The sequence below is a fragment of the Mobula hypostoma genome, chromosome 1 (assembly GCF_963921235.1).
Source record: "Mobula hypostoma chromosome 1, sMobHyp1.1, whole genome shotgun sequence".
NCBI lineage: Eukaryota > Metazoa > Chordata > Chondrichthyes > Myliobatiformes > Myliobatidae > Mobula > Mobula hypostoma.
Genome location: NC_086097.1, coordinates 199,883,532 through 199,908,863, shown reverse-complemented (window position 1 = coordinate 199,908,863; position 25,332 = coordinate 199,883,532). Strand labels below are relative to the sequence as shown.

Genomic DNA, 25,332 nt, shown 5'->3' with positions numbered 1-25,332 from the left:
AATTTATAAGCCAGCTTTTCCAAAAATGCAGTTATTTCAGCCAGGCATCAACACAGACGAGTGAATTCATCGCATAATGTCTATTCAGCCTCACAACTATTTTCACATTTTACTGTCACATTATCTAAATTTAAAACATATTGAAGTAGGATTTTTTTGAGATAATCTGCAAAACATTGTGTGCCATGTCAAACCAAAAGAAAATTCCAAAACCTGTCAACAATTTACTAAAAATTAAAAACCAAAATTGAGGTCAAGAAGTATCCATTCCTTTTGTAACTACTGTGCTAACTTTCCTCAGGTGTAATACTGTATATTACCTTACCCAATATGTTGATATAGAAAATTGGAGGATCACCTGAAGAAATACCTTCTCTTTTCATAAGGTTAAACAGTATGGTAGATTTTCAGCAGACCAAACCAAAACGAAGACAAAAGTGCATTCAAGGCAAGTCAGGGAAATGATAACAGTGAAGCACAAATTTGGGAAAGGATACAAAACCATTACAAGGCACTGAACATACCTCGGAGCTCAGTGCATTTCATTTTGAAAAAGATGTAAAAATTGAAATCACAGCTACACTATCTAGGTCAGGCCATTCCTCTTAGTTGCCAGAGAAGAATGGCACTTGTAAGAGGGGCTACTGTAACACAACAGTCATCCTGAGTAGGTTGTACAATTAAGAGGCTGCTAGTGGAGATGAAGCTCATAGCTCCACAATCTCTAAGGCCTTGCACAAAGGGTATTTATGAAAGAGTGGCAAGGAAGAAGCCCTGGCTAAAAAAAACAGCTTATCCTTGGCCGTGAAGTCTTTGCAAAGCATCAATTGGAAGGTACTGTTTAAATGTGGAAGATCTTGTGACCAGATGTTACTGAAGTGGAACTTTTTGGCCTCAATATTAAGGGGTACATGTGGCGTAAATCTAATACAGCGCATCTGTCAGGTAACACCATCCCTACTGTGAAGTATGGAGAAGGTAGCCTCATACTATGGGGATGCTTTTCAGCAGCAGGGACTGCTTTTCAGGCTTAATGGGAAGATGAATGCTGCTAAATACAGAGAGATCCTGAATTAAAACCTGCTAGCCTCTGCTAGAAACCTTAAACTGGAGAGGAAGTTCATCTTTCAGCAAAACAACAATCCAAAGCACACTGCCAAAGCAACCATGGGGTATCTTCAAACAAAGAAAATTGATGTCCTTGAGTGGCCCAGAGTCCTGACCTTAACCTGATCAAACATCTCTGGAAATTCCTCAAGATTGCTGTCTACCGTTGCTTCCCAACTAACCTGGCACAGCTTGAGTGATTTTACAAGGGGGGAGCTTTGGCTTTAACAGAAGGAAATGTACAGCATGGTAGCATAGTGGTTAGCACAACACTTTTCAGTACTGCCAACATGGGTTCAATTCCTGCTGCTGCCTGTAAGAACGCACTTGGAGTACTGTGTCCAGTTCTGGTCACCTCACTACAGGAAGGATGTGGAAACACTGGAAAGGGTACAGAGGAGATTTACCAGGATGCTGCCTGGTTTAGAGAGTATGCATTATTGGTCAGAGATTAAGGGAGCTAGGGCTTTACTCTTTGGAGAGGAGGATGAGAGGAGACATGATAGAGGTGTACAAGATATTAAGAGGAATAGATAGAGTGGACAGCCAGCACCTCTTCCCCAGGGCACCACTGCTCAATACAAGAGGACATGGCCTTAAGGTAAGGGGTGGGAAGTTGAAGGGGGATATTAGAGGAAGGTTTTTCACTCAGAGAGTGGTTGGTGCGTGGAATGCACTGCCTGAGTCAGTGGTGGAGGCAGATACACTAGTGAAATTTAAGAGACTTCTAGACAGGTATATTGAGGAATTTAAGGTGGAGGGTTATATGGGAGGCAGGGTTTAAGGGTTGGCACAACATTGTAGGCCGAAGGGCCAGTAGTGTGCTGTACTATTCAATGTTTTAACATTATACATTTTCTCTGTGACCACATGGGTTTCCTCCAGGTGTTCCAGTTTTCTCCCCATTCCAAAGATGTACCAGTTGGTATGTTAATTGGTCTTTGTAAATTGTCCTGTGATTAGGCTAGGAATAAATTCGGGGATTGCTGGGTGGCATGGCTTGAAGGGCTAGAGGGGCTACTCCGCACTGCATGTCAATAAATAAATAAATAAACAACCAGACAGACAGATAAACAAATAAATCTCATCTCCCTACACTGGAGATCCTTTAAGCAAAGGCCCCAAAATATAGTTCCAAAGAAATCAAAGTAATTCGATTGTAAGATGAAAGTTATATAGTTGGGAATTGGGTGAGAAAGTGGTTTGGTGAAAAATGGTGAGAAAAATTATACTTACTCGACAAGCATTTACTTTACATAAAGAAGAGATTTCTGTCTTAAAACTACAAAAGTAGCAGAAAGCCAGGAATAATGGAAAAGGGTTTGTTTACCTTGTCCTGTGGAACATTGACACCAAGGAGGTCAACTTGGATTGACACTGTGTCAACAATGCTTTTTCTTCTGGACAGTCTATCTTCATCTAAAAAACATTTATATGCAATGGAAGTAAATGTTCTTTTAACTTATGAAATGCAATTAGGCATTTATGAACAATCGAACAAAACTTATAGACATGTTGTAAAGTATTTTAGGATCCAAATGTACAACAATTTATTCTTCTATGAATAATGTAGTATCACACGCTTTCTCAGATTTATTCAAGATTCAAAACCCATTATTACCATTCATTTAAAACTGCATTTGGAAACTGATAAAAACATTAGACAGAATAACTATATTTCTCACAAAAGAGTTATATACACCAGCCACCTATCCTTTAACGTTTTATCAATACTAATCACAAAAAATATCTATTCTCAAACATTTAAGCATTCAATAGTATCAAGTTACCAAAAGTGGATAGTGGTGAAGCTTGCCACACTAATTCGTACTTGAAGGTGTAGTTCGTTGAAAATGTACAGAAGACATGTGGTAATATCTCTGCTCACTGTGATTAGCAAGAAAAGTTTAACAATGTGGCAGTTCAGATATTAACATTATTGGTAGGATATTCCTTCTGTTAAAGCCAATGTTCCCTCTATTTTTTTTTTACAGCTGCGGGAACCAACCATTACTCTGAGCAGGAAAGTTTTACATGGCCTGAAAACTTTAATAAAACATTATATAAAAGAAAATTCCAGTTGTGTGGCAGAGGCTATGTGCGTAGGAACATTTCAGTTACTGCATGGCCATGCACCCATGCAGCTTGGAGGGAACAGTAGTGAAAGCATTATTAAGCTTTAAATATTCAATAAGGTTACAGCTAAATAACTGCGTTAACTTTTCATTTCTTTGATATTGTGGGCAATATAAAGCTAAAAGTACTTCAGATGAAAGCCATTAATTTAATATCCAAAATAAAAGCACTCAATTATCTGGGACATTTTAGTCCAGAAAACAAAGTTCTTTCAGGTGATTTGATTGTCATACTTAAAACTTGGGAGATAGATAGTGTTTAGTGGACATATTAATGCAATTAAATAAATATTAGGAAGAAGAATCATTGAGATTTCTTTTAAATATGGAGAAAGTGATAAACCATTATAACAAACTCACAGATCAAACAAATGCTCAAGAAATAAATCTGTTCAAATCCTAGATGAGGATGAAAGGCAAACTAAAACAGAAGCTACTAAAACGCTCTGAGTCACACAACATCTGAGGAGAGCAAAACAGAGTTAGTGTTTCAATGTAATTATCTTTCATCAGAGTTAGGAACAGCTGTAGATAAACAGACTTTAATATTGCAGAGAAAATGGAGTGAAAAGAGCTCTGATAAGGTGGAAGGCAAGAGAGTTTAAGATCATAAGACATGCAAGCAGAATTAGCAACATGGCTGTTTTATTATCCCTCTCAACCCCAATCTCCTGTCCTCGCCCCCGTAACCTTTGATGCAATTACTAATCAAGAACCTATCAACCTCCACTTTAAATATAAATGGCAATGAATTTCACAGATTCACCAGCCTCTGGCTAAATAAATTCCTCCTCAACTCTGTTCTAAATGGATGTCCCTCTATTCTAGGGGTGTGCCCTCTGATCCTAGACTCACCCAATATAGGAAACGTTCTCTCCAAATCCACTATCTTGGCTTTTCAATATTCAATAGGTTTCAATGAGATCACCCCCTTATTCTTCTAAACTCCAGTGAGTACAGGCCCAGAGCCATCAAAAGCTCCTCTTACATTAACCCATTCACTCCCAGAATCATTCTCCTGAACCTCTTGATACATTCCAATAACAGCACATCTTTTCTTAGATAAGGGGCCAAAAACTCATCCAAGTTCTGTCACGATGGTGCCTGCGTACCACGTTCCTTTGGTTGACTTCTTCTGGTTAGATCATGGAACCATCTTTTTCACTTCTGTTATGTCTTTTACGTTTGATTCTCGTCTTGGATGTGATTCTAGAACTGTTGCAGCCTGTGTTTTGCTGTTTGGAGATTGTTTGGGTGCTTCACCACTCTGCAGTTACCAAGATTCCAGAGGCAGAGGCAACATGAGTGAACCTCAGTGGCAAGAAGCCTGCATGAGCCAACGTTTGACCCCATTTCACCGATTATAGCTTCCATCATTCGCCAATTAAAGCAGTGATGGCAACAGAAACATCAATGCGAGTGCGGAAATTTGGAGATCGTTTGGATGTTCCAGTGGCCTGCAGTTTCTGAGAGGATTGCGAGGGGTAGAGGCAGCTTGCGCGAACCTCATAGCAGGCTTGCTGCAGGCTGGAGCGTACGTCAATGCTTGGCTCCATTTCACTGATTCAAGCGACTAGCCATTGACACAAGTGCAGAGGGTGAGTATCAGCTATGCTACCAGAGAGGGAAGAGCCTGCCACTGCAGGGAGAGTTGCCCAGGTTTTTTCTGCATTTTGGATGTGGAATTGGGACCATAAAATCTTTTATTGCATCTTATTGTTTTTATATTTTGTGTTTTTTTGCCCAATCTTCTCATTATTTTTTGTGCAGGGAGGGGGATTTGGGGGTTGATGTGCCTGTTCTGTTTTTGTTCATTTTTCTTTGTGGGGAGGGGGGATTTGGGGGTTGATGTGCCTGTTCTGTTTTTGTTCATTTTTCTTTGCGGGGAGGGCGATTTGGGGGTTGATGATCAGGCTGCCTTTCTTTTTTTTCTTGATTTCATGGCTACCCAGAGAATTGAAGAATTTCAGAGTTGTATACTTTGATAATGAAATGAACCTTTAAAACTGCTCACGATAATCTAAGTGCTATACTACTAACATCTTATAATGCCTCAGCAATACATACTTGCTCTTAAATTCTAGTCCTCTCGAAATAAATGCTTACATTGCATTTGTCTCCGTTACCATCAACTCAACCTGCACTTTAACTGGTAAGGAATCCTGCACAAGGAATCCCAAGTCCCTTCGTACCCCTGATTTTTGAATCTTCTTCTGTTTAGAAAATAGTTTATACCTTTATTCCTTCTACCGAAGTTCATTACCATGTACTTCCCTACACGGTATTCCATCTGCCACTTCTTTGCCCATTCTCCAAATCTGTTTCAGGCCTTCTGCAGACTCACTGCCTGGTCAGCAATACCTGAGTCTCCACAAAGCCATCAGTTCCATCACCAAACCATTCATGTACAATGTGAAAAGATGACCTTCAGGAGGGGGAAAGGGGATAGGCAAGAAGTGCAGAGCACCCCTGTGGCTGTTCCAGTCAACATCAGGTACACTGTTTTGGATACTGCTGTTGGGGAATGACCTATGAGAGGAAGGACACAGCAGTTAGGTCTCCAGCACCGAATCTGGTTCCGTAGCTCAGGAGTGAAGTGGGGATAGGTGGTGAGTTGTAGTGATAGGGGATTTGTTGATTAGAGGGACAGAAAGGAGGTTTTGTGGATGAGAATAAGTTTTCCGATGGTTTGCTGCTTCCTGGGTGCCTGGGTCAGGGATATTTTGGATAGATTCCACAGCATTTTTAAGTGGGAGGCTGAGCAGCCAGAAGGTACCAATGGCAGTGGGTAGAGTGGGTGACAAGGCCCTGCAAAGTGAGTTCAAGGAGTTAGGTGCTAAGTTAAAGGACAGGACCTCCAGGGTTGTGTTCTCAGTGTTACTACCTGTGCCATGTGCTAGTGAGGCCACAAATAGGAAGGTCATGTTGTTTAAAACGTGGCTAAGGAGTTGGCACAAGAGGGAGTGCTTCAGATGTTCTTCCAGGGAAGGAGGGACCTGTACAGAAGAGATTGTTTGCACTTGAATTTGACGGGGACTAATATCATAGTGGGAAGCTTTGTTAGTGCTGTACAGCGAGTTTTACACTAGATTTGCAGGGGGTGGGCACAAGAGTGCCAGATAGTGGAGCAGTTGTGGAGAAAGATGTTGCTAAGCCTATGTAAAAAGTCAGGAATAAAAGGTTGAGTATGGTGGGACTAATGTTCTGAGCTGCATATAATTCAATGGAAGAAGTATTGTAGAAAAGGCAGATGAGCTCAGATTAACGCATAGAATTACAACATTGCTGCCATTAGTGAGACTTGGTTGCAGGAGGGGCAGGACTGGCAGCTCACTGTTCCCGGATTCCTTTGTTTTAGACATGATAGAGTGGGAGAGATTAAAGGAAGAGAGGTGACATTACTAGTCAGAGTTCAGTGCTCAGCCAGGATAGACTGGAGAGCTTCTCTAGTGAGACTATATGGGTAGAACTGAGGGATAAGAAAGGTATATTATAAACCACCCACCAGTCCACAGGATTTAGAGGAGCAACATTGTAGAGAGATCGCAGGCGGTTGCAAGAAACAAGGTTGTTATAGTAGGTGATTTCAAAATTTCCACATATTGACTGAGACTCCTATACTGTAAAAGGTCTGGATGGGAAAGAATTTGTTAAATGCGTTCAGGAAAGCATTGTTAATCAGTACATAGAAGTCTATGAGAGAGTGTGCAATACTAGATCTCCTATTAGGGAATGAGACAGGGCAGGTGACAGAAGTTTTTGTAGGGGGGCACTTTGAATCTAGTGATTCAAGGTAATTGTGGAAAAGTCTGGTCCTTGGGTTGAGATTCTGAATTGGAGAAAGGTCAATTTTGATGGTATCAGAAAGGATCTGGCAAGTGTGGATTGGGACAGGCTGTTTTCTGGCAAAGGTGTACTTAGTAAGTAAGAGGTCTTCAAAAGTGAAATTTTGAGAGTGCAGAATTTTAGATAGGTTCTTATTAATCCTGAAGAATATCACAATGTCGCAGTAGCATTACATGTTCACAGATATACATTAAAAGTGAAATAAAGAATAAACATGTAAATGTCTTTTTTTTTCTAGACCTCGTTCCACAATCATTCGCAAATTGAAAATCCCTTCACGGGTACCCTCACCTGGTATAAATCTGCTCTGGCACTCATTAATTTCATTAAGAACTGTCCTTTTTATTCTGCTTAGGAGTATTAATAACAAGATCTTGGAGGCATGACTTATAAGACTTACAGTTCTAAAGTCTGAACATTTCGTGCTCTTACTTTTCTTTGGGATTATGACAAACTCTGACATCACAAAATCTGTTGGCCACTTTCCTGTTGAGTAGATTGTATTGCAAAGCCTCGTGATCTCCTCAACCTCCGAGTCACCAAGGCATTTCAACATTTCGGCTGTAATACCATCTACACCACAAGCTTTACCAGTTTTTAAACTCCCAATGGCTGCTCTTACTTCCTCTACCAAAATTTCAGGACTTTCCGTGTTCTTCTCACTCACTTGATCATTTCTAGCATTGTAGTAAAATTCCCTAATGTATTCCATCCATCTACTTTCCATCTTGTCATTCTCAAAGAGTACGTTCCCGTCCTTGTCTTGAATAATGCCAGTCCTCGATTGTTTCTTGCTCCTGTTGGTCATCTCTACAATCTCCCTGTGCATATTCCTTGAATGATGCAACATGCCCATGGTATTTATCTTTTCACACCGTTTGATAAACCATTGATCTTTAGCTTTTGCACATTCTGCTCTTATTTGCTGGTCCAATTCCTTGTACTTAGATGTGTCCTCCTTGTGCTTCCTTCTCTCTTCCATGAGCTTCAGAATGTGATCCGTCATCCAGGCTTGTTTAGCTACATGCCATCTTTTGGGGAAACTGCCATTTGCATACAGTCCTTCAGGTTTGACCACATGTAATCTGGTGTCTGCTCTCAGTCCCTTAGTACCACTCTTGTACCACTGCAGAAAATCTTTCACTATACTCGCTCTTCTTCAGTAAGTCCATATCCAGCCTGGCTATCTTGGTTGCAGCCTTAATCTTTGTCTTTAGTGCAATCTTCACGCTAACAACCGCCAGGTTGTGATCCGAGCCTATATCGGCACCTGGATAAGTCTTGGCCATCCTAATACTTCTCCTGGAGCGTTTGCTCACTGCAATATAGTCAGTTTGTCTCCTTCCAGTATCCCCAGGCTTCTTCCAAGTGTATAATTTTCATTTGGGTAATTTGAACCATGTGTTTGCTACTATCAGCTCACACTGTTCACAAAATTGTATAAATCTTCCCCCCTTTCAGTTCTCTCATCTAAGCCATACTGACCAATGATATCCTTGTATTTCACATTGGCTACTTTAGCATTCATTTCTCCCAAAAAGTACATCAGAGCTCTTTGCATTTTTTTAAAAGCAGATTCTACGTCCTCATAAAACCGTTCCACCTCTTCATCCTCATGCTCACCTGTTGGTGCATACACTTGGACTATCGTAACATCGAAAGGCTTCCCTTTTAATTTTACCATTATGACTCTATCAGATATGGGCCAAAACCCATCCATTGCATTGTACATTTTCTTCTTCATAATAATTCCAACGCCATTGGCATGGCTCTCTCCTCCAGAGTATATCAACGCAAAATCACTCTTGCCAACTGTTCCAGCCTCTGTCCAACGGACTTTGCTTACTCCCATAATATCCAGCTTCATTCGAGATATCTCAAAAACTGCATTATCAAGCTTCACCACTTGATACATTGTTCGAACATTCCATGTCCCTATCCATACGATACTTCCCCTAGTTTTCAGTCTATCTTTAGCCAGTGCCACACGTCCTTTCGGATTTGGTGTGCCGCCTTCATTCCCAACAGGCCTACAATTTCCAAGGACGTTATCTTCTTCTTTGTGACTATGTACAGCAGAATCGCTCGCAAGGCGCCTAGATTCATCTGCACAATGCACGTCTCTTCTAACTAAGTGCATAGCATACGATTCGTAAGAGGGAGATATGTGGTGAGGCTTTAATCTCTTCCACGGAAAATGACCATTGGTTCACAAGGAGCTCATCCGCCCTTTGTCAGGTCTTGTTTTTCAGTCCTGCTGGGTGTCCTCACACCCTCCTTACCAGACTGAATCCAGTGGGGGAGCCGGTTTAGTCGCCGACCACTCAACCATGAACATGTTGTACTGGAGTACATGGTTACCAGTAGCAGCGATGTGATGGCTGTTTGCCCGCTTGGCTCCGAGGAGAGCTTCTGCGTTTTCAAGGCAGCAACCATCATTCCAGTGCCAAAGAAGGCGACAGTAACCTGCCTAAATGACTATTGTCTGGTGGCATTAACATGAGCGACTAGTCATGGAGCACATTAAAGCCTTTCTTTCTGCTACACTTGACCTGTTCCAGTTTGCTTATCACTCAAATTGATCCACTGATGATGCAATAGCCTCTGCCCTCCACTCTGTCCTGTCCCACGTGGAAGATGGGTCTCATATGACATCAGTTTGACATTCAACACCATCATACTCCAGAAGCTGGTGGGGAAATTGTCCTTTTTGGGTCTCAACACCTTCCTCTGCAATTGGATACTGGACTTCTGAACAGTAAGGCCACAGTCAGTTCTTATAGGCAGTAACGTCTCTCATTCCATTACACTGAGCACAGGCGCACCCCAAGGCTGTGTGCTCAGCCCACTGCTGTTCACACTGCTGATGCATGACTGTGTCACAGATTCCAGCTCAAACTGCATCATTAAGTTTGTGGGTGACACAACAGTGGTTGGCCTTATCAAGAACAATGATGGGATGGAACACAGAGAGGAAGTGGAGTGGCTGGTGGATTGGTGTGAGAAGAACAACCTAAGTCTGAATGTTGAGAAGACAAAGGAGATTATTGTGGACTTCTAGAAGGTGCAGATGAACCATCCCTCTCTGCAAATACATGGCTCCTCCACAGAGAGTGTTAATGTACCAAGTTCCTGGAAGTTCACATCACAGATGACCTCACCTCATCTCCCTAAACAAGGTGGCACTGCGGCACCTCCACTTCCTAAGAAGACTCAGGCAAACATGGCTGCCAACCCTCACATCTTAACAAGTTTTACAAGAGCACCACCGAGAGTATCCTGACAAGCTGCATCCCCATCTGATATGGGAGTGGTCGAGCATCAGGCCTGACATCCCTACAAAGGACTGCAAGAACAGCTGGGAGGATCATAAGGGTCTCCCTACCATCCACTGGTGTCATTTATCAGTAGTGTTGCGTACACAGGGGCCTTGGTAATATTAAGGATCCCACCCACCCATTCAGCATCCTCAGGCTTTCTACCATCAGGCAGGAGACTACGATGCATAAAAGCAAGAATGGCCAGGATGAGAAACAGTTTCTTCCCCCAGGCGATTAGATTTCTGAACTCCCGGCCGCATCATATTTGAAGTGTCACTGGTTAATCTGTTCCATACCCTACACTATTTAATATTAATACACTTTAATTTGTTACTTATGTGTGATTCATCTGCAGATTTTATCCTTGCCTTCATAAGTTATTTTATGTTATGTGTACTACTGTAATCTAGTTTTAAAAAATCTCATTTCTATATACATTACATGGTTCATATGTTTTAAACATGTATATAGTTAAAGGACAATAAACGTGACTTGATTTGACCATCTAGGGTAGGTCTTCCACAGTGAGTGGTAGGGCATTGAGCGACATGGTAGTATCGAGGGAACTAGGCATACAGATCCGTAATTCCTTGAAAATGGCACATGTAGATAGATTTTAGATTAGATTAGATTCAACTTTATTGTTATTGTGCCGAGTAGATACAAAGCCAATAAAATGCAGTTAGCATCGAACCAGAAATGCAAAGAATAGTGTTATTTACAAAATAACTGCGAATAAAAAGGAAGATAGGATCCTTAAAGAAGCTTTCTGCACATTAAAGGCATCCGTTAGTCTTGCAAGACCATGGATCTGCACCTGGAAAGTCCTCACTCTCCAGGGCGCAGGCCTGGGCAATTTTTGCACATTGGCCTTCATAAATCAATATGTTGACTACATGAGTTGGGATGTTATGGTGAAATTGTATAAGACGATAAGGTCTAATTTGGAGTATTGGGTGACCAAAACTGGACACACCAGCAGGAAAGATGTAGCATAAGTAAGACTGAAAGACTGTAGATGTTCCCAGGAATTGAGAACCTGAGTTATAGGGAAAGACTGATTAAGTTAGGATCTTATTCATCGGAACCTAGAAGACTCAGAGGAGATTTGATGGAAGTATACAAGATTATGAGGGGTATACGTAGGGTAAATGCAAGCAGGCTTTTTCCACTGAGGTTGGATGAGCTTACATCTAGTGGTCATAGGATAAGGGTGAAAGGTGAAATGATTAAGAGGAACATAAGAGGGAACTTCTCCACTCAGAGGGTGGTGGGAGTGTGGAAGGCAGCACAAGTAGTGGATGCAAGGTTGATTTCAACATTTAAGAAAAATCTGGATAGGTACATGGATGGGAGGGGTATGGAGGACTATGGTCAGAGGCAGATTAGAGGCTTGACACAGACTAGATGAGCTGAAGGGCCTTTTTCTGTACTGTAGTGTTTTATGACTCAATGACATAAGGGAGGATGGTAGTTAAGGCAGTGGAACACACCTCCTGTAAGACTGAGAGATTGTCAAAATAAATTATTCAGGACCAGATTTGCCTAAATTAAGTGAACATTTTTATAATTTTGTTTTAGAAACTCCAGCAAATCTTCTCGAAATAAGTCAATACAATCATGCATTTTTTGACTGTTATTACCATTAACACAGATTGTAATACCTGTTTGTTGGGGTACATAAGGTACAGACAGTCTGTCCACACTGTAGCCACTGCCAGCAAGTGCATCTGCAATCCTGTTTTGCAAGAAAAGACAGCTTTTGTCTTGCATCTCTAAGGACTTGGGCAATCTATACGACAGAAAACACAAGATTATACAAATTCTCTGAATATGTGAAACCAGTAATACAATTTTGTTTTTCTTAAATATTGAATTTTTATTGAAATTCAGTGTTAAATAATTTCAAGTCATGAAATCTGAATCATGCAATAAATGTGCAATGGAAACAGCTATTTAAAAATCACCTACTTGCATCCCAAATGCTTTGCGTATAGTTAATCATTTTAAAATGAGTCTGAGCATTTTAATGACAGCATCTTTAGATGCAGTAAAAATCCTGTGAACAGCAATGAAATTAATGCCTCAAGGTAGATGACATCATGCTAAAGTTGGCCTACTTACTGGATGCATTGTGTGCAGAGTTTATCTGGAGTTACAGTTTCCAAAATGCACAAGTCTGAACAATCTGACTACAAACACTGAACCTTGGCAAACACTCTCCTTAGAGATGTTATAGTAAAGTAGAATAGGTTCCAGACAGCACGTAAAGCTCAGAGAGAATACCATCAACTCGATAACCCCAGAATGCTCTGACATTGACAAATTTTTCCCTTGAAAGGTCTTAGAAGTGTTTCAGAAAAATAGATACTCAAAAGCTATGCCAGTAGATTTAATTAAAAACTTAGATTAGAACCTTCAAACATGAACAAATAAAAACATCAAAACAATGTAAACAAAAAGTCACTTTTTCCAAACAGTTGACAATCTCATTCAATGTGAATTTGAGAGGTCTGATATGGTCCTTCTGCGCAGACTCCTAAAGCTTCATTGCTGGATAATGGCAAATCCAACAGAGGAACAGGAGGTCAGATGTATCAGTATCAAGGTCTAACACAGACTTTGTTTTGGCAGGCAAGTCAGATGTCAACCAGTCTAGTTTAATTCAATGTTTTGCAGTGATTGGAAACTAGACTACAAAATATCTTCCTGAATCACTGGGAAAACCTTCAGTTCATGAGTGATATTTCTATAACGATTGCAGGTTCGAGTTTAGGATTAGGTTGGTACTATATCTGCATTTGGTTTGAAGATTAAATGATCTGGAACTGGGAGGCAAAGAATACAGTTGGTGCCAGATCCACAGTACTTGGAACCCAGAAATGATAACTTTATAATTATACAGCAAATTAAGACAAGACGGCATGGATCCTTAATGTTCTCCGAGTTAGTAAACAAGTCAGAGACCCAAGTGTAGCCTGGATAAATGTCTCGGTTTGACACACTTCCACCAACTCCACACCTTGGGCCATGGTCCTTGTCTACTGCCAATTTGCAGAAACAATATCTAAACTGATCATCTTAAAAAAGATTGAACAGCTGAATGAACAACAGCAAATATTCATGAGGAGTTCAAATAAGTTTGGCTGAAAGATTAAGCAGTGTCTAGAGTACAATACATAAATTGCTGTTGGTATAGTTAAAAAGCAATCTATACAAAATAATTCATGAACTTAATCCCAGTCGATAAAAATAGATCCCACGATGGCAAATTGCAAGATGGCAACCTCATTCTTCTCCACTGAAATGAATTACAATAATCAGTGCTCGCATGTTATTTAAGTAATGATACTGTCAGACTAACTGCTACTGACATTTAAATTAAATTTTAATTTTGCATGGAGTTACACGGTCAACTGGGTTGTTTGCCTTTGATCAAAATGCACCATAAATTTAAATTATTCCTATAAATTAAAAGGCAGATGAATCTAGAACTTCATGAAATCCACAGCAGTGAACATTTTTGAAATGAACAAGGTAACCAACTAAAAAAAACAAAATCCAAGAATCACATTTCCCTTAAAGGTGTCAACATAAAAAATATTTCAAGGAACTAATTAAAGCCCATTATCTCCATTGACCACATTGACACACAACTTATCTGACGGTGCACAATGCAATTTAACAAGCTAGAGAAATTGCAACCAGCCCGAACAAAAGTTCAAAGTGAAATACAAAGTTCAAAGCAGATTTTATCAAAATACACAAGTCACCATATAAAACTCTGAGACTCATTTCTCTGTGGCATACTCAGCAAATCTACAGACTAGTAACTATAACAGAATCAATAAAAGATCAGCCAGAGTGCAGAAGACAACAAACTGTGAAAATGCAAATATAAATAAATACCAATAAATAATAAGAACATGAAAAAATGAGATAAAGAGTCCTAAATGTGAAAATCATTGGTCGTGGGAACATCTCAAAGATGAGGCTAGTGAGTGTATTCAAGAGCTTGATGGTTCAGGGGCAGCAACTGTTCTTGAACCTCGTGGTGCGAGTCCTGAGGCACATTTACCTTCTAGCTGGCAGCAGCAGCAAGAAGAAAACATGGCCTGGGTGGTGGGGATCTCTAATGATAGATAAGCTGCTTTCCAACAGCAAAGTTTCAATGGTTGGGAGGGCTTTACTCGTGATATACTGAGCCAAATCCACTAGCTTTTGTAGGATATTCTATTCAAAGACATTGGTGTTTCCATACCAGGCTATGATGCAGCTAATCAATATGCTCTTTATTACACATCTATAGAAGTTTGTCAAGGTTTCAGATGTCATACTGAATATCCACAGACTCTTAAGTAGAGGTGCTGCCATGCTTTCTTCACAGTTGCACTTATGTGCTGGGTCCAGGACAGATCCTCTGAAGTGATAACACTGAGGAACTTAAAGTTGCTGACCCTCTCCACTTCTGATCCCCTGATCAGGACTGGTTCATGGATCTCTAGTTTCCCTCTCCTGCAGTCTGCATTCAGTTTCTTGATCTTGCTGGTATTGAGTGAGAGGTTGTTAAGACACCACTCAACCAAATTTTCAATCTCCCTCCTGTATGCTGATTCATCACCATCTTTGATTTGGCACGCAACAGTGGTATCATCAGCAAACTTGAATATAGCACTGGAGCTACACTTATCCATACAGTCGTAGGTATAAAGTAAGGAAAGCAGGGGGCTAAGCACACAGCCCTTTGGTGCATCTGGGCTGATAGAGATTGTGGAGGAGATGTTTTTGCCAATCCAAATTGACTAGGATCTACAAGTTAGGAAAGCCATTATCCAATTGCACAAGGGGGTAGTGAAGTCAAGGTCTTGGAGCTTATTGATCAGTTCTGAGGAGTTGATGGCATTGAATGCTGAGCAGTAGTCGATAAAGAACATTCTGATGTATAAATCTTTGCTGTCCAAATGTCCCAGGATTGAGTGAGGAGCCAATGAGATGGCTTCTGCTGTGGGCACGTTGCTCTGATAAGTAAATTGGAGCAGATCCAAATTCCACTCAGGCGGGAGCAGATACATTTCATCACTAGCCTCTCAAAACACTTCATCACTGTGGATGCAAGTACAAATGGGCAATAGTCATTGGGGCAGGCCACCACGCTCCTCTTGGACACTGGTGTAATTGAAACTTGCTTGAAGCAGGTGGGTACCTCACACTGCCAAAGCGTGAGGTTAAAGATATCAGTGAACACATCAGCCAGTTGATCAGCCCAGGTCTTTAGTATGTGGGCAGGTACCCTGTCAGGTCTGGATGCTTTCTGTGGTTTCACTCTCCTGAAGGCATCCCACGTCAGCCTCAGATACTAAGATCAAAGGATCATCTGGAGATGTGGGGGTGCACGATGGTTCCTCCATGGTCTGACCGTCAAAGCACTACATTTTTTCATATTAAACAACTGGCAGGGCAACTGAAACTAAAGCTGCCAATGCAAACCAATAAAAGCAGGAACGCATAAAGAGCTAGAATTGGAGTTCAGAGCCGGTTGCAGTCTGTTGGGAGTTCACAATGACAGAGTGGAGGATAAGGAGAAGAGTAAGAAAAAGTGGAAAGTTTTGAGCAAGTTTAGGTTTCTGAGATAGAACTTGAAAACCTCATTTAAGTAACCGGAGTAATATAGTAAAAATCTCTTGGCTTTGACCTTGTGAGAGGCATTCTACTTTTCACTTTTGCTTTCCCTTCTACCCTTTTTCTGCATCTTAAAGTTATTATTATGTCTATATCCTTTAATTTCTAGTGAAAGGTATTTCACAAAACATTAGTATTACTTGACTTGTTCAGTGCTTTTTGTACAAGAATAGTCATAACATGGTGAAACAGGGATGAATAATGAAGTATATCAGCAAGATCAGAAGAAATATGTAAATTGGAATTAATACACAGATGAGAGATTTGAATTAGCTGAAGTTAGTTGTGTATGCAAGACAGACCAGCCTGAAAGACATTTTAAAATAAATTCTAGAAGAAGTGAAGGTGGAAATGATGTTTTCCATGGTGGGAGAGTCTAGGACAAGAGGGCACCGCCTTAGGATAGAGAGGTGCCCTTTCAAACAGAGATAGAGAGAAATTTCTTTAGCCAAAGGGTGTTGAATTTGTGGAATTTGTTACCACGTGCAACTGTGGAGGCCAGGTTGTTGGGTGTACTTAAGGCAGAGGTTGATAGGTTCCTGATTGGACATGGCATCAAAGTTACGGGAGAAGGCTGGGAACTGGAGTTGAGGAGGAGGAAAAAAAATGATCAGCCATGATTGAATAGCGGAACAGACTCGATGGGCCAGATGGCCTAATTCTGCTCTTACATCTTATGGTATGTATGAGAATTTCAACAGCAAATGGACTGAAATAAGGGCAAAGATTCAAGTACATTTAGTATCAAATAATGTATAAATTATACAACTTTGAGATTTGCTTGTTCACAGGTAGCCACAAAGCAAGAAACCCGAAAGAACTCAACTAAAAAAATAAAAATAAAAATAAAAGATTAGCAATTGATGCGCAAGCGAAAGAAAGAAAAATACAAGTTGTGCAAACAATTGAAGTAAACAACACTCACAACACGCTGGAGGAACTCAGCAGGTTGGGCAGCATCTGTGGAAAAGATCGGTCGACGTTTCGGGCCGGAACCCTTCAACGTCGACCGATCGTTTCCACGGATGCTGCCTGACCTGCTGAGTTCCTCCAGCATGTTGTGAGTGTTCCTTTGACCCCAGCATCTGCAGATTATTTTGTGAATTGAAGCAAACAACAGCATTCTGAACCAAAAATAAGAGGTAGGCTAATTTACTGGGATGGAAACAAGTTGCTCTTAAAATGGAAAATAGCCTGAGAGCTCAGTTAAGTATCAAGCATGACACTAAGTTGATCAGATTCAGCCTATCGCACTTAATAGGAAGAGGCAGCCCAAGGATAATCCTAAAGTGATGTCAGATATGGCATTGACTGGCTGACCGAGTTTCCATAATAAACAAGTATTAACTTTGGACATGCCTCAGAAAGCAGTGGAGAAGCTCTGAAAAAAATTTAAAACTACCACTAGAATGAGTGGTAGAGATGAGGCATTGTACTCCAATTGTATATAAACTTGGATACATTATTGATGAACTCAAAATGCATCCATTATATAGTGTTCAGTTAGATAGATCACAAATTATGAAAAATCATGCAATAATAAGAAATGCAATTAGATAAGATTTCAGCAATTTGGCATAAAATGGATAGGAAAGGTGCCAGCTGGTGGTGTAGTGGCATCAATGCTGGACTTCGGAGTGAAGGCACCCGAGTTTGAATCCAGCCGGCTCCCATGCACACTTTCCATCCGTGCTGGGTTGAGCATCGAGCTAGCAACTCGGCCTCGTAAAAATAGGAAAGTCTGCTAAAACAAAAGCCATCATGACGGCGTCCCGATGACTCCACTCGGAGTTAAAGGCTTTCTTCTTCATAGGAAAGGTATAATATGCAGGCATATGGGTCTAATATGAGCAAACAAGGGGACTGTAGATACACAATGTGGCCCATTGGATGAGGTGGACCAAAAAAGTGTCTGTGCTGTAGGTTTCCATAATTTTAAGGTACAACTATGTGAGATACAAGTAAATGATCTTTAGAAAATGTTAGCTCTTGCAATAAAAGTAGATTAACTGCAAACCTTCAAAAGGAAGTGGGAAAAATTCTCAGCTCAGGCAGAAATTGCTGTGCTCATAAGGTAGGTTATGTGCTTTGTAGCTCTTGCAGTCAGTAATCTCTTGGAATATTTTCCTTTAAAGTGGCAACACAGATGAATACAGGTGGTTAAAAAAAAAACATATGGCATGTTTGTGTCCATTGGCCAGGATACCAATTACAGAGTTCGAATGTTACTTTACAACTTTACTCAAATTACATCCAAACCAAGAACTTGTGTCATGTAACATACTCAAAAAACATGCAATCCTTCAGTCTCAATGAAGGGTCTTGGCCTGAAAGATCAGCTCTTTATTCATCTCCATAGATGCTGCCTGACCTGCTGAGTTCCTCAAGAATTTTGTGTGTGTTACTCTGGAATTCTGGCATCTGAAGAATCTCTTGTGTTTGTGTCATGTGCAGTTCTAGTTTGGATGAGATATGGCTGGAGAAAGAGCAGAGGGTTTCACAAACAACAGGAATTCTGCAGATGCTGGAAATTCAAGCAACACACATCAAAGTTGCTGGTGAACGCAGCAGGCCAGGCAGCATCTCTAGGAAGAAGTACAGTCGACGTTTCAGGCCGAGACCCTTAGTCAGGACTCACAATGCAGATTGGAGGGCTTTACCTACAGGGAGAGTTGGAAAGGCTGGGCTTGTTTTTCCCTGAAGTGAAGGCAAATTTACTGTCATATGTACAAGGACATGAATGCACAGGTACAATGACAGCCTTATTTGCAGCAGTATCGCAGGCACAGAATCATTGACAAAAAGAACAAAATATGAAAAACTATACAAGCAATAACATGATCAGAAAAAAAGTCTATGTAGTACAGTTGTCATATTGAGATAATGATTAGAAACTGATAGAAGTAAATATGATTATGAAAATTCTGAACAAACAGTAATTTATTTTCTTTTCCATGGTGGTGGGAGAAATGTCTAAGACAAGAGGTAATAGGCTTAAGGTAAGAGGGTGGAGGTTCAGACCAAATCAAAGAGGAAAGGTTTTACCACACAGAGAGTAGCTGGTATCTGGAATGCACAGCCCGAAGTGGTGGAGGAGGTAGATACAATCACAACATTTAAAATGCCTTGAGACAATTGACTATGAAGACACAGAAGACTACAGATTTAACATGGACAAATATAATCGGAATAGATGATTACAAAAGTTGGCATGGATGGGTAGGCAACAGAGCCTATCTCAGTGCCATACTTTTCTATGAATATAACTTTATTGGTTTCAGGAGAAATATACAGAATTATTTTCATCTACAAATTGGTCTTAAGTTTCTCTTTACCTCCCTGATGATGTGTCTGTTGGTGCATGGAGGCATTACAATCCTCAAATACAACATATCTGTGTGGGCCATTCAAGCACATCCATTGCTTTAATTTCATTTTCATTTCCATGGCATGGATGCTAACACAGAGCTCATAATTGAGACAAGATCTGATCGATTGTTCCTATAAACGTTTCTGCCTATTTTAATGCTGTCTGGTGTTTTTCAAGACATTTATCCAAAAGCTTAGAAAAAGTAACACAACAGACTTTTAGCATTGTAAATCAGCAAGCTGTTAGTCATTTCTCCCCTCTCACTGTGAAATGGAGACACCTCTTTTTCCCTTATTGAGGGAGGGGGGAAGAGAGAGGGAGAGGGCGGGGAAGAGAGAGGGAGGGGGGGAAGAGAGAGGGAGAGGGGGGAAGAGAGAGGGAGAGGGGGGAAGAGAGACAGACAGACAGAGACAGACTGACTGACTGAGGTATGTCGAATTACCGGGTGAACGAGTAGTCTTTGGGGTATTACAAGTCTGTGTCTTTACTGATGCTTTGCTACAACGCTTGCATGCTGGCTGGGGGGTGCCGATGTTTATTTTGCTTGTTGGGGAGGAGGGATCGTTGCTTTGCTGCTGCTTCTGCGTGGGAGGGGGAGGAGCGGGTGGGGGGGCTTTGGGATTCTAACATTTAACTATCATTCATTCTTTGGGGCACTCCTCTGTTTTCGTGGATGGTGGTGAAGAAAAAGAATTTCAGGATGTATGCGGGGTGATGGATAAGTTTGTGGCCTAAGGCAGGAGGAGTCAATTTTAGAAAACCTAGCACACTTATTTTACCTACATTTACACACTCAGTCCAGCGGTCGTGGAGCATAGGGATTCCTTCATTGTAGAAGTCAGCATCTTGGACCTCTAGAATGTGGTCCTAAGCAGGGGTGATTAATAAGTTAGTGGCCTAAAGTAGAAGGAGATGAGGAGAAACTTCAAACTTTCTGCATTTTCACTCAGAGTTGAACTGCACATGCATGTAACGAGAGCTGTATAACTCACCTCCTTCTACCGTAGGCCACGGATTTATCAATCACCCCTGCTGTGGACCACTTCTACAAAGAAAGGATCCGTATGCTCCATGACTGCTGGACTAAGTGTGTACAAGTAGGAGGGGACTACGTTGAAAAATAAATATGCTAGGTTTTCTAACATTGACTCCTTCTGCCTTAGGCCACAAATTTATCTTTCTTTCTTTATTAATCTTTTCATTGATTTAAAAGCAGCATAAATACAATCAACAGGAGAATTATCTCAAATATATATATCAGTAACAAATCAAACTGAAACTAAGATAGACATTGTCAAATCATAGATAATGTAAAACTAGTATAAAATATATAATAAAAAATGAAAATAGCAATTCTCCTCTTATCGGTTTATGAAAAGAAAAGAAAAAACATTGGGTTTTAAGTGAAGAGAAAAAAAAACCCACACTATATAAAAAAAAAATGAAAAAAAGGGACTGGGCCGTCCATTTTGAGGATACGACTAAAAAAAAAGAAAAAGGCTTTCTGATCAAATCTAAAACTTCGAAAAAAAATGACTGAAAGAGTAATAAATCAAACTAAATGAAAATATTGGATAAAAGGTCGCCAAATTTGCTCAAATTTAAAGGATGTATCAAATGTCCGACTTCTTATTTTCTCTAAACTTAAACAGGACATAATGGAGGAGAGCCAATAAAAGACCGTAGGTGGATTAGAATCCTTCCACTTCAATAAAATGGCTCGCCTAACCAGAAAGGTCGAAAAGGCTAGCATACGTTGAGCGGAAAAAGGAATATTTCCTACTTCCGATGGGATAAACCCAAAAATTGCCGTAAGCAAATTAGGTTGTAGATCCAGACAAATTTATCAATCACCCCTCGCACATTGTATACATTTCTCTGATATTAAATGTTCCTTTGAAACATTTGAACTGAGAACAAGGAATAATTTTTCTCCGCAGCACACATAAAAATTGCTGGTGAAAGCAGCAGGCCAAGCAGCATCTACCGGAAGGGGTACAGTCGACGTTTCGGGCCCAGACCCTTGTCTTTTTCACGAGATTCTCTACTTATGAACTTATTTTTGAGAAATTGAATTACCAATGTTAATGGTTCAGATTTGCTATACCACAGTCATTTCCCTTACATAAAAATAAACAGAAATTAATTTTCAAGCAACATCTACTGTACTTGCACATACTTTTCTCTGGAGAGGTTTTCAGGCAGAAGATAAGGTGCTTCTTTGCTTCGTATTTCAATCACCTTAAAAAGGAAGTCAGAAGTCATACAGTAGTTAAGTAAGATGATTCGATACATACATCGCTTATTCTACATCTTTGGATTTTTGTTTCTACAGTTTGCTTCCATACCATGCAAATATGGATATCTATTCAGTAAAGCTCCCATTCTTGCTGAAACTGTATTCATTACCCCATGTCTTAGTGGACTATCTTCCACTGGACACTGTACAGTCCAAAGGTAACTGGTGAACTTAACTTTGGGAGCTGAAGACCTGATAATGGATACAAGAATGTTGCCTAGTTATCCAAGCTCAGAACCCAACAGCTTTCACCTTTCATGGACAAAATTAGAGATCTACAGCATATTCCAGTTTATAGCTTTTACTCGGTTGAAGAGGAATAGCAAAGTAAATTTTACAAAATCTTGGGTCAATTTAATTTTAAACTATTAGGTTCAAAAATATAGCATATTTTGAATAACTATGCAAATGTACTTCACAGGAGCATTGACAACTAAAGGTTGACAGGTTAAGGAGAAAGCTGAGTAGATATCTAAAATCCTATTGTCTGGTCAACATTGATTGACATAATTAGCATCATAAAGTTGGAATGAGAGGTGGAAGGATTTAGGAAGGGAATATAAGTTCTGAGCTTTGGTTATTGAAGTGCCTGCCAAGATGAAGCAGTTACTTTTCCAGTAGCTAGAATTAAAACGAATGCAAATAAATCAAACAGATAAAGTGATGGAAGAGATTATACAGATAGAGGGTTAGGATCAAGAAGAGATTTGAAAGCACATGTTAAAACCCTAAAATCAACTAATAACTTAGCCAGGGAAGAAGGCAAGTCAGTAAAACAATACAGTGAAGAGCAAATGGATAATGGCATAAGAAGAGACAGATAGGTGGTTTCGTAAAGAGTTCAAGATTTATAGAGAGTAAAATGAAAGGGAAAAGCTGATTGCAAGTTGGACTAATCAGTCTAGAGTTTAAAAATTGCTATGTGAGTGAGATTTAAGAGATGCAGGGTTGGAATTACACAAGGTAAAGGAGGTGATGAGAAAAGGTAGTTTTAGTAATGGCTCAAATGTGGCCTGAAAGCTCATCTCAGCTCAGGCTAGACAGGACCAATTCTTAGGAAGGAATTTAAACCCTAGCTGCATTTTGTTAACTACTTCCCATGCTTTACCCACTGAGCAAGGGATGTTATATTTTCACCATCATTCACATTGACATTACTTACTAAGTACCTTTAGCACTGAAAGAGTACATTGGGCAGTATTTACTAAAGCATTTGGCTGCAATGCTCAACAATAAAATATATTATTTTAAAAATACTTCCATCCAATGTAACTAATGGCTGATCAGTGCATTGCATAATCCTCTGGAAACTTATCCAGCACAAGTTCCTTAGATAATTCAAGAAAGTCTCAAAAACTAAACTACCAACCTTATTTACATGCTGACAAAAAGCTGGTACTGCAATCATCTGACTTAGGAAGTTCAAGTATGCAGCCACAAGAGCTAGAATGGCACAACGGTTGTACGTGGGCAAATTATCTTCATTAGTCACTGCCAAATCCTATTAGTGACAATTTGAAAAATTAGAGACAAGAAAAATAATATATTTCATAAATATGTTTCTGAAAGCTGTAATAGTCCAAGCTAGAAACAAGATCAGTGTTAACAGAGGCAGACAAGTGGGTCACGGTTAGGAGGGGGAAGGGGAAAAGGAAGGTGATGGGGAGTACCCCGGCGGCTGTGCCCCTTAACAACAGGTACTCCTGTTTGAGTACTGTTGGGGGGGACAGCTTACCCGGGGGAAGCGACAGTGGCCCTGCCTCCGGCACAGAGTTTGGCCCTGTAGCTCAGAAGGGTAGGGCAAGGAAGAGGAGGGCAGTTGTGATAGGGGACTCGATAGTAAGGGGGTCAGATAGGCGATTCTGTGGACGCAGTCCAGAGACTCGGATGGTAGTTTGCCTCCCTGGTGCCAGGGTCCGGGATATTTCTGATCGTGTCCAAGATATCCTGAAGTGGGAGGGTGAAGAGCCAGAGGTCCTGGTACATATAGGTACCAATGACATAGGTAGGAAAAGGGATGAGGTCCTGAAAGAAGAATATAGGGAGCTAGGAAGGGAGTTGAGAAAAAGGACCGCAAAGGTAGTAATCTCGGGATTACTGCCTGTGCCACGCGACAGTGAGAGTAGGAATGCGATGAGGTGGAGGATAAATGCGTGGCTGAGGGATTGGAGCAGGGGGCAGGGATTCAAGTTTTTGGATCATTGGGACCTCTTTTGGCGCAGGTGTGACCTGTACAAAAAGGACGGGTTACACTTAAATCCTAGGGGGACCAATATCCTGGCAGGGAGATTAGCGGGGGCTACTGAGGTGACTTTAAACTAGAATGGTTGGGGGGTGGGAATCAAATTAAAGCGGCTAGGTGTGAGGAGGTTAGTTCACAACAGAGGGATGGGAACCAGTGCAGAGAGACAGAGGGGTGTAAAGTGAGCGTAGAAGCAAAAAGTACAAAGGGGAAAAGTAAAAGTGGCAGGCCGACAAATCCAGGGCAAGCATTAAAAAGGGCTAAGAGAGTTGTAAAAGAGCGCCTGAAGGCTTTATGTGTCAATGCAAGGAGCATTCGTAATAAGGTGGATGAATTGAAAGTGCAGATTGTTATTAATGATTATGATATAGTTGGGATCACAGAGACATGGCTCCAGGGTGACCAGGGATGGGAGCTCAACGTTCAGGGATATTCAATATTCAGGAGGGATAGACACGAAGGAAGGGGAGGTGGGGTGGCGTTGCTGGTTAAAAAAGAGATTAACGCAATAGAAAGGAAGGACATAAGCCGGGAAGATGTGGAATCGATATGGGTAGAGCTGCGTAACACTAAGGGGCAGAAGACGCTGGTGGGAGTTGTGTACAGGCCACCTAACAGTAGTAGTGAGGTCGGAGATGGTATTAAACAGGAAATTAGAAATGTGTGCAATAAAGGAACAGCAGTTATAATGGGTGACTTCAATCTACATGTAGACTGGGTGAACCAAATTGGTAAAGGTGCTGAGGAAGAGGATTTCTTGGAATGTATGCGGGATGGTTTTTTGAACCAACATGTCGAGGAACCGACTAGAGAGCAGGCTATTCTGGACTGGGTTTTGAGCAATGAGGAAGGGTTAATTAGCGATCTTGTCGTGAGAGGCCCCTTGGGTAAGAGTGACCATAATATGGTGGAATTCTTCATTAACATGGAGAGTGACATAGTTAATTCAGAAACAAAGGTTCTGAACTTAAAGAGGGGTAACTTTGAAGGTATGAGACATGAATTAGCTAAGATAGACTGGCAAATGACACTTCAAGGATTGACGGTGGATATGCAATGGCAGGCATTTAAAGGTTGCATGGATGAACTACAACAATTGTTCATCCCAGTTTGGCAAAAGAATAAATCAAGGAAGGTAGTGCACCCGTGGCTGACAAGAGAAATTAGGGATAGTATCAATTCCAAAGAAGTAGCATACAAATTAGCCAGAGAAAGTGGCTCACCTGAGGGCTGGGAGAAATTCAGAGTTCAGCAGAGGAGGACAAAGGGCTTAATTAGGAAGGGGAAAAAAGATTATGAGAGAAAACTGGCAGAGAACATAAAAACGGACTGTA

General features: G+C 40.7%; 1 protein-coding gene across 8 annotated transcripts in view; it reads right to left on the bottom strand.

Annotated features, from left to right (window-relative positions):
• LOC134354150 (protein EFR3 homolog A-like) overlaps positions 1–25,332 on the bottom strand; it is a 167,324-nt gene that overhangs the window by 5,753 nt on the left and 136,239 nt on the right. For all 8 annotated transcript variants that reach the window (XM_063063021.1, XM_063062985.1, XM_063062995.1 and 5 more), the window contains 4 exons: positions 23,126–23,257; positions 21,637–21,698; positions 12,073–12,200; positions 2,438–2,526 (listed from right to left, as the gene is read on the bottom strand). In XM_063063021.1, coding sequence (XP_062919091.1) covers positions 2,438–2,526; positions 12,073–12,200; positions 21,637–21,698; positions 23,126–23,257 — 411 coding nt within the window. The remainder of the gene's footprint in view (positions 1–2,437; positions 2,527–12,072; positions 12,201–21,636; positions 21,699–23,125; positions 23,258–25,332) is intronic.